Source organism: Sinohyriopsis cumingii, unplaced genomic scaffold, assembly GCF_028554795.1.
Source record: "Sinohyriopsis cumingii isolate HCF-2022 unplaced genomic scaffold, ASM2855479v2 utg000555l, whole genome shotgun sequence".
In the NCBI taxonomy this organism is placed as follows: Eukaryota; Metazoa; Mollusca; class Bivalvia; order Unionida; family Unionidae; genus Sinohyriopsis; species Sinohyriopsis cumingii.
Window position 1 is genome coordinate 398757 of NW_028315910.1, and position 14124 is coordinate 412880.

A 14124-nucleotide genomic window follows, 5' to 3' on the forward strand; every position below is an offset into this window, starting at 1 on the left:
GTGACCCACACAATATAATACCCATGCCCATTTCTTCAATGTGAACCACACAATATAATACCCATGCCCATTTCTTCAATGTGAACCACACAATATAATACCATGCCCATTTCTTCAATGTGAACCACACAATATAATACCCATGCCCATTTCTTCAATGTGAACCACACAATATAATACCCATGCCCATTTCTTCAATGTGAACCACACAATATAATACCCATGCCCATTTCTTCAATGTGAACCACACAATATAACACCCATGCCCATTTCTTCAATGTGAACCACACAAATTAACACCCATGCCCATTTCTTCAATGTGAACCACACAATATAAGACCCATGCCCATTTCTTCAATGTGAACCACACAATATAATACACATGCCCATTTCTTCAATGTGAACCACACAATATAATAGCCATGTCCATTTCTTCAGTGTGAACCACACAATATAATACCCATGCCCATTTCTTCAATGTGAACCACACAATATAATACACATGCCCATTTCTTCAATGTGAACCACACAAAATAACACCCATGCCAATTTCTTAAATGTGAATCACACAATATAATTCTCAATCCCATTTCTTCAATGTAAATCACACAATATGGTTGCATTTTTGGAATACCTTTCACTTTCTTCCATGTTTTTATTGTAACTGTTTTGTTTTGTTGGTTACATTTTTAAATTATCAAATTTCTAACATTTGGTCAGTGCCTGAGTTTTATAGGTCAAGAAGTATTTTATAACTTGCTTTGTCATGAAAATGCAAACAAAACCCAACCAGTTACACAAAATGACTCATGACTGATACTTAATCCAATGTATTGAAAATGTATACCTTTATCATACAGAGAACAATCTAGTCTGCTCTGCTAAATTAGAGACTTCACACATACAAGCAAACATACATACATACAGACAAGCATGTATAAAGAGAGAGAAAAGCATAAAATTAACCCAATATTAGGACTTAATATAAACCAACCTGTTCCGAAGTAAAGATTTTCATTCTGGGCATGTTTGCCATCCCACGGGTTTTTGCCTCCGGAAATGCATGATGACGGGCTGCTATAACAGCATAAAAGTTGGAAATTGCTCCTCCTAAAATAATAATAATAATAATATCAATAATAATAATAGTAACAAAAGTCCCTCAGTGGGATTGGTGCTAAACTGGACAATAAGTATTTCAAGGAATTCATGATAAGACCATTTCTGTTCTTTTAACTTACGAGTGCTGAAACCATCTCTGATACTTTTTAACAATAACAGATTTTGAAATTAGTTGTGGTGGCAGCCAAATCTGATGTTAGATCAGCACCATTGTCATTTGGACCAACTAGACATCATTAAAGGTCTTATGGTGAACACATAATTTGTCCATCCATCTAGCTGGAAAAGCAAACTAACAAGTTCTTTAAAATGACCACCTTGGTGGCCCAGTTGGAAGTCACATAGGTTTCATTTTAATTTAGAACCAACTAGACATCATCAAAAGACATTGTCTGGTGGGGAAAAAAAATGTTTATATGACATTGCACTTAGAATGAGCAGCGATAAAAAGATTATAAAGTCAGCATTCATACTAAATGTCAGAGTGTCATTAATTTCATCTAGATCCAATTCGATGTCACATAAAGATTTTGGCAAAAACCCCATGTCAATACAATCACCCATCTAGAAGTAGTATCAAAGACAAGATTAAACAAGATTTTCAAGAATTTTCACTTGAGACCAATTAGACATCATAATAACTCTATTGGTGCATAATCCATACTGATATAATCTTTTGCTCATTTGAAGAACCAATAATAACAAGATTTTCAAGATGGCTGCTGTTGTGGCCATACTGAGTGTCAGATCCACACTATCTTTATTCATGACCAATAAGGAATCATAAGAAATCCTTTTTTTGTTGTGAAAACCACATGTTGATATGACCATCCATTCTGGAAGAGTAGTGAAAAAACATTCTCAAGATGGCCTCTATAGCAACCAAATTATTTGCCCAAGAGCATCATTTTCATTCATATCCAGCTAGATTTTGGGATGGATGTGTGCATCAAGGTTCCATGGTAATCCTCCAAGGAGCTTGTAAGGAGTAGCAATAACAAACGTTGGACAGACAATGGAAACAGGACATCCCATGAACTCTTCTGGCAACAAATGTTGGACAGACAATGGAAACAGGACATCCCATGAACTCTTCTGGCAACAAATAGCAATGATAACAGCCAAACAAGTAGTGTTTCAAGTATTCAAAACTGGGCAAACAGCACATAAACATTTTATACGATTATGTGCAAGTGTTGAGGTAAATATAGTATGGGCTTTTGTTGACTTAATTCAAGGCAATTATGGGTTCTTGTTGACCTAATTCAAGGCAAGTATGGGTTCCTGTTGACTTAATTCAAGGCAATCATGGGTTCTTGTTGACTTAATTCAAGGCAAGTATGGGTTCTTGTTGACCTAATTCAAGGCAATTATGGGTTCTTGTTGACTTAATTCAAGGCAATTATGGGTTCTTGTTGACCTAATTCAAGGCAAGTATGGGTTCCTGTTGACTTAATTCAAGGCAATCATGGGTTCTTGTTGACTTAATTCAAGGCAACTATGGGTTCTTGTTGACTTAATTCAAGGCAATTATGGGTTCTTATTGACTTAATTCAAGGCAAGTATGGGTTCTTGTTGACTTAATTCAAGGCAATTATGGGTTCTTGTTGACTTAATTCAAGGCAATTATGGGTTCCTGTTGACTTAATTCAAGGCAAGTATGGGTTCTTGTTGACTTAATTCAAGGCAATTATGGGTTCTTGTTGACTTAATTCAAGGCAAGTATTGGTTCTTGTTGACTTAACTCAAGGCAAGTATGGGTTCTTGTTGACTTAATTCAAGGCAAGTATGGGTTCTTGTTGACGTAATTCAAGGCAATTATGGGTTCTTGTTGACTTAATTCAAGGCAATTATGAGTTCTTGTTGACTTAATTCAAGGCAAATATGGGTTCTTGTTGACTTAATTCAAGGCAATTATGGGTTCTTGTTGACTTAATTCAAGGCAAGTATGGGTTCTTGTTGACTTAATTCAAGGCAAGTATGGGTTCTTGTTGACTTAACACAAGGCAAGTATGGGTTCTTGTTGACTTAATTCAAGGCAAGTATGGGTTCTTGTTGACGTAATTCAAGGCAATTATGGGTTCTTGTTGACTTAATTCAAGGCAATTATGAGTTCTTGTTGACTTAATTCAAGGCAATTATGGGTTCTTGTTGACTTAATTCAAGGCAAGTATGGGTTCTTGTTGACTTAACTCAAGGCAAGTATGGGTTCTTGTTGACTTAATTCAAGGCAACTATGGGTTCTTGTTGACTTAATTCAAGGCAAGTATGGGTTCTTGTTGACCTAATTCAAGGCAAGGATGGGTTCTTGTTGACTTAATTCAAGGCAATTATGGGTTCTTGTTGACTTAATTCAAGGCAATTATGGGTTCTTGTTGACTTAATTCAAGGCAAGTATGAGTTCCTGTTGACTTAACTCAAGGCAAGTATGGGTTCTTGTTGACTTAATTCAAGGCAACTATGGGTTCTTGTTGACTTAATTCAAGGCAAGTATGGGTTCTTGTTGACTTAATTCAAGGCAAGTATGGGTTCTTGTTGACTTAACTCAAGGCAAGTATGGGTTCTTGTTGACTTAATTCAAGGCAAGTATGGGTTCTTGTTGACTTAACTCAAGGCAAGTATGGGTTCTCGTTGACTTAATTCAAGGCAATTATGAGTTCTTGTTGACTTAATTCAAGGCAAATATGGGTTCTTGTTGACTTAACTCAAGGCAAGTATGGGTTCTTGTTGACTTAATTCAAGGCAAGTATGGGTTCTTGTTGACTTAATCCAAGGCAATTATGGGTTCTTGTTGACTTAATTCAAGGCAATGATGGGTTCTTTTTTACTTAATTCAAGGCAAGTATGGGTTCTTGTTGACGTAATTCAAGGCAATTATGGGTTCTTGTTGACTTAACTCAAGGCAATTATGGGTTCTTGTTGACTTAATTCAAGGCAAGTATGGGTTCTTGTTGACGTAATTCAAGGCAATTATGGGTTCTTGTTGACGTAATTCAAGGCAAGTATGGGTTCTTGTTGACTTAATTCAAGGCAATTATGGGTTCTTGTTGAATGCAATACTACAAAATTATGGCTTATGTTGAGTACAGCACTATACTATGGACTAAGGTTGAGTTACATTCAATGCAACAATGAGCTTTTATCAAGTTAAATATTATACCTGTGTGGGCTTTTGTGGAGCTAAAAGATCTAAACTACAATGGGCTTTTGCTAAATTCAATTCTATACAATTATGGGGTTTTGTTGAGTTCAGTTTTATACAATTATGGACTTTTTTTTAGTTGTTTTATACAATTATGGGCTTTTTTTTAGTTCAGTTCTATACAATTATGGGGTTTTGTTGAGTTCAGTTCTAAACAAGTATGGGTTATGTTGAGTTCAGTTATATACAATTATGAGCTTTTGTTGAGCTCAGTTCTAAACAAGTATGGGTTATGGGTTCAATTCAATTGACTTAATTCAAGGCAATTATGGGTTCAAGTCTATACAATTATCAGTTATGTTGAGCTCAGTTATATACAATTATGAGCTTTTGTTGAATTCAGTTCTATAAAATTATCAGTTATGTCGAGTTCAGTACTATAAAATTATCAGTTATGTTGAGTTCAGTACTACACAATTACTGGCTTTTGTTGAGTTCAGTTCTATACAATTATGAGTTAAATGAGTTCAGTACTACACAATCATGGATTTTGTTGAGTTCAATACTATACAATTATTTGATTTTGTTGAGTTCAATTCTATACAATTATGGATTTTGTTGAGTTCAATATTTCATTTTCTTGAGCTGTAAGATATGATATTGGCCAACACAAATATCAATCTAACACAGGATAAAACAATGTAATAAGCTTGAGAAAATTCTGCAATGATCTATTACTTTCAATACTATACAGTTATGGGCTTTTGCTAAGTTCACATTCTATACAATTATGGGATTTTGTTGAGTTCAAATTCTGTACAACTAGGGCTTTCTTCGAGTTCAAATTCTATATAATGATGGGATTTTGTTGAGTTCAAATTCTATACAATTATGGGCTTTTGTGGAGTTCAAATTCTAAACAGTATTGGCTTTTGTTGAGTTCAAGTTTTATACAGTTATGGCTTTTGTTGAATTAAAATTCTACACAATTATGGGCTTTTGTGGAGTTCAAATTCTAAACAGTATTGGCTTTTGTTGAATTCAAATTATAAACAGTTATGGCTTTTGTTGAATTAATATTCTATACAATTATGGGCTTTCCTTGAGTTCAAATTCTTTGCAACTGTGGGCTTTCTTTGAGTTCAAATTCTATACAATGACGGGCTTTTGTTGAGTTCAAATTCTATACAACTAGGGCTTTCTTTGAGTTCAAATTATATACAATGATGGGCTTTTGTTGAGTTTAAATTCTATACAACCATGGGCTTTTGTTGAATTCAAATTCTATACAATTATAGGCTTTTGTTGCGTTCAAATTATAAACAGTTATGACTTCTGTTGAATTAAAATTCTATACAATTATGGGCTTTTGATGAGTTAAAAACTATTTAATGATGGGATTCTGTTTAATTTAATACTATACAATCATGGACTTTTCTTAGTTCAATAACAGTATGGGCTTTTGTGGAGTTAAATACAATACAATAATGGACTACTGTTGATTTCATTACTACACAATTTTGTTGAGCACAATACTAAATATTTAAGGGTTTTTAATGAGTTCGATATATCATTTTACTGAGCTATAAAATATAGATTACTGTTTCTGCATACACAGTTTTATACATTTTACTGTGGTGTGAAATGATATTAGCCACCACAAATATTAATCTAACAGCTAATTAAACAATGTAATAAGCATAATATACCCATTTTATTACTTTCATACTGTGTTTCAATAAAATCAAACAAAAACGATTGAGATAGGATAATTTCTATCTCTATGCATCCCTCCCTAACCCCAATTTCAAAATGTATAATTACAAACCTGGTGCAAATATCCCGTCTCCATCATCCCAACCAATCATTTTGCGCATGCGCTGAAGTATAATTTCCTCAAGTAATGTGAACACTGGTGCCATTTCATAAGTGAACCTGATACAGAAGAATAACCTCGTTAAAACATTTCCAATCTCTTGAAATAATCATATATTTTCTTCTTTTCTTTTGTTCAGCCTTTTTCTGTCCTGTGAATAATGATATAAATTCATGTAACCAATAAATACATGTTACAGATGAACTGAAAAGTAAGGTAAAACAACGGTCAATATTGTTTAAAAAGTTTTCAATGGCTTCACATCTAGTAACAGTTTATAGCAACAATGTTTTTTTTTTTTTTATACATTTTAAACATGTCATTCACATTGGACAGATTCTACTTAGTTGTTTAAATTGCTATATTTCTTGACTGTCTCATATTCTATTGTAGTTTTAAAATCGGCTTCACTAAATTGAGACATCTTTATCGATGCTATTCTGAAATACGGTGTATGTGTGTATATAAATACAGACAGAAGTAGGTAGGTAGGTACAGTGTATATAAATACAGACAGAAGCAGGTAGGTAGGTACATAGGAATGGAAAAATCTTACATGTTGGTGTTGGCAGCAGCAGTCACCCATTCTCCTGCCACACCAATGACATCAATTCCAGTGGATAACTGGTTCAGAAAGCGGGGATGTCCTATGAAAATGCAACTATATATCACATCATACTTTATCTTTTTTCTCCTTTTTTCACTTTTTTAAAAAATTATATTATATTTTATAAAACATACTATGCATCAATTTAAATTTAATTTAATTTGTTAAATTTAATTTGTTAAATTTAATTTACTGACTGGATTAGTTTTTAAAAAAATGATAACTGACCAAAGAATAAACCCGATATTAAAAACCCCATGTCAGCAAGAATCTCCTATTATGATTCATTTTAGTTCGTTCGGGGTTTTGTTGCTCCTTTGCGTAGCACAAATGTACACAAATACAATCTCCTTTGAGCAGCACAAATGTACACAAACACAATCTCCAAATATTAGAAAATGTCAACAATTTTATCTTATGGAGAAAAAAAATTACCTTCTGTATATTATAATTTCTTCAAAGTTTTCACACAATTGATCGCAAACTGCCTCTGTTTCTAGCTAAAATATTTCTATAAAAACTGCAAATGCAATGTTGCCCGGTATCAACTACACTGTACACATAATCGCGTCAGATCTGTGATAGCTGTAATAGTATACCAGTTCTGACGCCATATTTCAGCGTTTCCTTGCAGTCACTAAGCAGTTGTTCAAGATCCCGTGGATTCTCATCTACATCGAGACAGTGTTCCATTATCTCACGAAGTTGGTGGGGGTGATGAAAGTCGAGGACTTTGCTGCCTCGATCTCGTTCAGAGAGGAGGTACTTGACAAGGATTTCCTGCACCTCCACTAGGAAACTGGACACAAGTGGAGCCCCTTCCTTGCCCTGGAAGTCTGACAAAAATATATACACTGCAGATTTCCTTATTTCACATTTATTTTTTGTCTAGAGCTACTAATTTTTTTTTATCATTTTCTTGTACTGATGCGTAAAATGACTGGTAAGTGTCCTACGCAAAGGAAAACGTAACATGGCATAATGACAAATTACACACAACTAAAGATTTAATTATTTACAAAATATGAACAAATACTGAAATACATAGATTCAGACTGAATATGAGACAGTCATACGAATATTGCACATTTTAACGAAAAACGTTTGCGCGCATGCGCTCTTGCCCTGCTACTACTCTCCAACCAAAACAAAAATGGTGAACAAGCCTTAACAAATATCTTTTACGGGATTATTTTAATAAACCTTTAATGAAAATTCTCAATATTAAATATCAAGAATTAAAAGATTACTTCGAAATTGTGTCCAAATTTAGGCTTACGGATAACGGCAGCTATATTAGGAGTACTGAAATCTGTTATGGGTCTCTGGTTGATTAAAGTCGAGTGTGACGTTACGTGAGTGGGAGTGTTTGTATTTATCAGCATAAGTAATACTGAGTCTGAAAATGGTCACAATTGTATTTATCAGCAAGTATTACTGAGTCTGAAAATGGCCACAATTGTATTTATCCTTACAATACCGATATTTTCCCCCACCCCACCCACACCGCGCCAGATGTAGCTGTCGTCCATATTTGCGTCAACTTATTGAGATATTATCCTTGGGCACATGATGAAGTTTGACGTATAAATATATTTAGATTAAAAAATACACTTATATTGCATTTGCCGTTTAGAAAACAATATGGTTCATAATATGTTGATTATTTTTTGTGATGCAATTTATAAAGTCGAATGATCTCAAAATTGACTGAAATGATGTCGAGGAACGTCAGAAAGAAAACGTATGATGTTAAGTAACATGACGAGAACAAGTCTACATTCCAAGTACTTTAACAGACCCATGTGTCTAGAATTGTCATTTTTCTGTCAGTGGTAATGGACACGGATTCAAGTCATGTTTATAAACGTGCAGAATAGTCTGTGTTTCCTATTCAATAACCGTCAAGAGTTTAAATATATTAAACCGTAGAAAAGTCAGTCAAAATCCTTAATGCACATATTCTGTCTGCGATCCGTTACCCGTCATCAAGGGGTTAAACGTATGCCGCGGCATGAGGTCTTTACATCCATAAACGTCACACGTATGAGTGGAATCGAACCATGGCTTAAGGAAGTATATAAGAAAACGAGTCATTCAAACTAAAGAACTTATGCTATACTGACTCTAAATAATTTCCGTGCATTAAAGATACGACCATTTCTTATTTTTAACAATGAAGAGCTGAAACTATGATGGTTTTTTTTTTTTTTTATCAATTGCAAGATTTTAAAATCAGATTCTGTGATAGCCATACTAGATTTAAAATTGGACCCATTTTCATTTAGGATCAACACGACATCATGAAGTCTTTATGGTGAGGACCCAGATTGAACAGGACCATCCATTCAGGAGGAGTAGCAATAAAACGACTTTCAAGATGGCTACCATAGTGATCACACTGAATGTAATATTAGCACCATTTTCGTTTACGGCCGTCTATACATCATAAAGAATCTTCGGCGAAAACACAATGTAGATAGGACCATCCGTTATATGACCATCCATTATATGACCATTCATTATAGGACCATCAACTATAGGACCATCAATTAAAGGATCATATATTATAGAACCATTCATTATAGGACCATCTATTTATTATAGGACCATACATTATAGGACCATTCATCTAGGAAGAGTAGCAATAATAAAATCATCAAATAATAAGCTTATGCTTTCTACTTAGTCCCCCAAATCATATGTTTGTAATTGTATTTGACAAAGTTTCTCAAATAAATATGGTTTAAACTAAAATCATCAAAATGTCAACCAGTGTGTCCATATTGGATGCCCGAGCGGCAACATTTTCATTAGGGTCCAACTTGACTTCATAAGAAGACTTTTTGTGAAAACCTCATGTCTAGTTGACTTTCCGTTAAACAGAAGTAGCGATAACAAGCTATTTCAAAATTGCTGACAAGGCGGCCATATTGGAGGCTAGATCGGTACTAGTTCCATCTTGAACGAACCAGACATAATCATAAGAAGCCTTTCCATGAAAACCAGACTGTGGTATGATCATTCATTCAAGTGAAGCAAATATAGCAAAATTTTCAAGATGTTTGTTGTAGGGCCATAATGGCGGTCCGAGCAGCAGCATTTTCATTTCAGACCAACTAGACCATGGGATACAAATGTGTGTCAAGTTTAATGGCAATCCTCGGAGTAGCGATGTTAAAATTACACCAACGGACGGACAACGAACGTTCCACGACGTGCGATTGTGAACTCTTTTTGTGGCCTTGACCGCGTTGTGAAAGGTAAGTGATAATGTCACATAATGGACATTCTTTGCTCGTAGTGAGATAGCCAATCATGTAGATAATCAATCAAAAACTTTAGTAAAGATAGCACTATCCCCCACCAAACCCCAACCCCCGCAAAGCGTTAATGCCTATAGCTTTTGACTCGGAGTTCTTAAGTGGGCGAGAGTGCGTCGCAGAATGGTCCGTCTTTGCTTCACAGTAACCATTCCATGTACGAACGGAATCCATGAGACGCTTGGGGATAAATACAACATCCATGGACAAACTGATCTAAAACCTTGATAGACAGTTTGTTACCTTGACCACAGGTTAAACAACCCACAGCTAATATGTCACAAAATAACTCGTCATTTCTTCACAGTTAAACATTTAAAATATGAACATGACTCATCATGAACTTCACGTAGTATATATAATAAATATGCATGTAATAACCAGAAATGTGTTCATGGAACACGCGTGCCTGAAATGAGTTAAACGCAGAACTTAACCTAGGTCTGACATACAGACCTAAGACGCACTGGGGTAACATTATATCTCCCTTTCACTGTCATGGGGTTAAAGAAGTGAGCAAGTATGTGTCAGAACGATCACTCTTTGTTGCACAGTGAATGATTACAAGTAGGAACAATGAATCATTACCAGTAGGAACAATGAATATTACAAGTAGGAACAGTGAATCATGACCAGTAGGAACAATTAATATTACAAGCAGGAACAGTGAATACTACAAGTAGGAACAGTGAATCATTACAAGTAGGAACAGTGAATATTACGAGTAGGGACAGTGAATATTACAAGTAGGAACAGTGAATATTACAAGTAGGAAGAGTAAATCAGTACAAGTAGGAACAATGAACATTACAAGTAGGAACAGTGAATCATGACCAGTAGGAACAATGAATATTACAAGTAGGAACAGTGAATACTACAAGTAGGAACAATGAATATTTCAAGTAGGAACAATGAATATTACAAGTAGGAACAATATTTCAGGTAGGAACAATGAACTTAACCTAAGTCTGACATACAGACCTAAGACGCACTAGGGTAACATTATATCTCCCTTTCACTGTCATGGGGTTAAAGAAGTGAGCAAGTATGTGTCAGAACGATCAATCTTCGTTGCACAGTGACTGATTACAAGCAGGAACAATGAATCATTACCAGTAGGAACAATGAATATTACAAGTAGGAACAGTGAATCATGACCAGTAGGAACAATTAATATTACAAGTAGGAACAGTGAATACTACAAGTAGGAACAGTGAATCATTACAAGTAGGAACAGTGAATATCACGAGTAGGGACAGTGAATATTACAAGTAGGAACAGTGAATATTACAAGTAGGAACAGTGAATCATTTCAAGCAGGAACTGTGAATATTACAAGTAGGAACAATGAATGAATATTACAAGTAGGAACAGTGATTATTACAAGTAGGAACAGTGAATATTACGAGTAGGAACAGTGAATATTACAAGTAGGAACAGTGAATATCACAAGTAGGAACAGTGAATATTACAAGTAGGAACAATATTTCAGGTAGGAACAATGATTATTACAAGCAGGAACAATGAATATTACAAGAAGGAACAGTGAATCATGACCAGTAGGAACAATGAAAATTACAAGTAGGAACAGTGAATATTACAAGTAGGAACAGTGAATCATTTCAAGCAGGAACTGTGAATATTACAAGTAGGAACAATGAATATTACAAGTAGGAACAATGAATATTACAAGTAGGAACAGTGAATATTACAAGTAGGAACAGTGAATATTACAAGTAGGAACAGTGAATCATTTCAAGCAGGAACTGTGAATATCACGAGTAGGAACAGTGAATATTACAAGTAGGAACAACTGATCATTTCAAGCAGAAACAGTGAATATTACAAGTAGGAACAATGAATATTACAAGTAGGAACAATGAATATTACAAGTAGGAACAGTCAATCATGACCAGTACGAACAATGAATACTACAAGTAGGAACAGTGAATATTACAAGTAGGAACAGTGAATCATTTCAAGCAGGAACTGTGAATATCACGAGTAGGGACAGTGAATATTACAAGTAGGAACAACTGATCATTTCAAGCAGAAACAGTGAATATTACAAGCAGGAACAATGAATATTACAAGTAGGAACAATGAATATTACAAGTAGGAACAGTCAATCATGACCAGTACGAACAATGAATACTACAAGTAGGAACAGTGAATATTACAAGTAGGAACAGTGAATCATTTCAAGCAGGAACTGTGAATATTACGAGTAGGGACAGTGAATATTACAAGTAGGAACAGTGAATCATTTCAAGCAGAAACAGTGAATATTACAAGTAGGAACAGTGAATATTACAGATAGGAACAGTGAATATTACAAGTAGGAACAGTGAATATTACTAGTAGGGACAGTGAATATTACAAGTAGGAACACTGAATATTACAAGAAGGAACAGTGAATATTAGGAACAGTGAATATTACAAGTAGGAACAACGAATATTACAAGTAGGAACAATGAATCATTTCAAGCAGGAACTGTGAATATTACAAGTAGGAACAGTGAATATTACGAGTAGGGACAGTGAATATTACAAGTAGGAACAATGAATATTACAAGTAGGAACAGTGAATATCACAAGTAGGAACAATGAATATTACAAGTAGGAACAGTGAATATTACAAGTAGGAACAGTAGGAACAGTGAATATTACAAGTAGGAACAGTGAATATTACAAGCAGGAACAGTGAATCATACAATTAGGAACAGTGAATCATTAAGAGTAGGAACAATGAATCATTACAAGCAGAAACAGTGAATGATTACAAGTAGGAACAGTGAATCATTACAAGTAGGAACAGTGAATCAGTACAAGTAGGAACATAAAATCATTATAAGTACGAACAGAAGTCATCAAGGGCTTGAAGAAACAAATACAAACTAAAGGCTTAAGAATTAAAAAAAAAAAAAAAAAAAAAAAATGAAGAATGTAAACAAAACTTCTCGACGCAAGTGAAAATGTGACTGCTATGCATTATTTATACACTGTACAGTACGTACCCGAGGCAAACTGTCGCTCAAACTTGGACCAATCCATGGACGGAGATCTTTGGACGTTGTCTTCCACTTTATACGTATCCAAGGTTTCGTCCTTTTCAACTGTATTACATAAAAAGAAGAAAACGTTGCTGTCAGATATTATGAAAATTTCTAACAAAAGAATGAAAAATACTTTGTAAGCATCCGAATACATTATGCTAGTAAGAAACACTAATCTGGGTTTCTAAAATACATATCGCCGTTTGAAAATGATTTTTGTCGTGTCCTAAGGAAACAAAAAAAGTAGTGGACCACGACTGTTGATGACGTCATAGGTTCAGCAGATGAGTTCACCATGAACGTTTTGAAGTAATATATAGCGAAGAGCGATTTACTGTGATCAAACCAAGTATTATGCTAGCAAACTACCGATATGGTGGCCGTTGACCAAATTCCATCCATTAACTGTAAGCCCTACACAAACGGCGCTAAACAGTGATCAAAATATGCTGCATGTCTTCAAAATAACTGACTTTAAATTTTTTAATTTGAATGTTCAAATTGACAAAGATATACATCAATGTATGTATCATCTTTTTCAGTCTAATAAAATCAACAGGACTGGGAGCTTACAATGTCTTTTACAAAATGGGAGTCGGTGAGAGGTACATTTTCAAACATGCTGTATCGTTGTAAATCGCTGCAATCCTTGCCAGTCGCGGGGCGCCGAGTGGCCGAGTGGTCTAAAGCGCTCACCGTTCCGGATCACTGCCATCTCACTCTGTCTGCGTGGGTTCGAGTCCAAGGCTCGGCTAGCGTGGGTACGTGGGAAAGCCTGCCAGTAGCTTCTCGTGGGTCGGTGGTTCTTCCCTGGGTTTTCCAGGGTTCTTCCTCCACCCAGTTATACTGGCCGCCATGTATAGCCTATCTTGTGCTGAAAAATGGCGTTAAACCCTAGAACAACAACAACAACAACTTGCCAGTCGCCTGGCAGTATTGTGATGACAGTGTCGGGCATCTTGCTTGTTCAATCGCAATAGCTATTCGCTGTTGAGTGC

At 35.2% G+C, this 14124-nt stretch overlaps 1 protein-coding gene across 5 annotated transcripts in view; it reads right to left on the minus strand.

Annotated features, from left to right (window-relative positions):
* Window positions 1-14124, minus strand: part of LOC149773788 (glutamate decarboxylase 1-like) — a 112665-nt gene that overhangs the window by 40215 nt on the left and 58326 nt on the right. For all 5 annotated transcript variants that reach the window (XM_089945996.1, XM_089945999.1, XM_089945998.1 and 2 more), the window contains 5 exons: window positions 13088-13186; window positions 7347-7583; window positions 6697-6787; window positions 6093-6199; window positions 995-1110 (listed from right to left, as the gene is read on the minus strand). In XM_089945996.1, the coding sequence (XP_089802122.1) occupies window positions 995-1110; window positions 6093-6199; window positions 6697-6787; window positions 7347-7583; window positions 13088-13186 (650 nt within the window). The remainder of the gene's footprint in view (window positions 1-994; window positions 1111-6092; window positions 6200-6696; window positions 6788-7346; window positions 7584-13087; window positions 13187-14124) is intronic.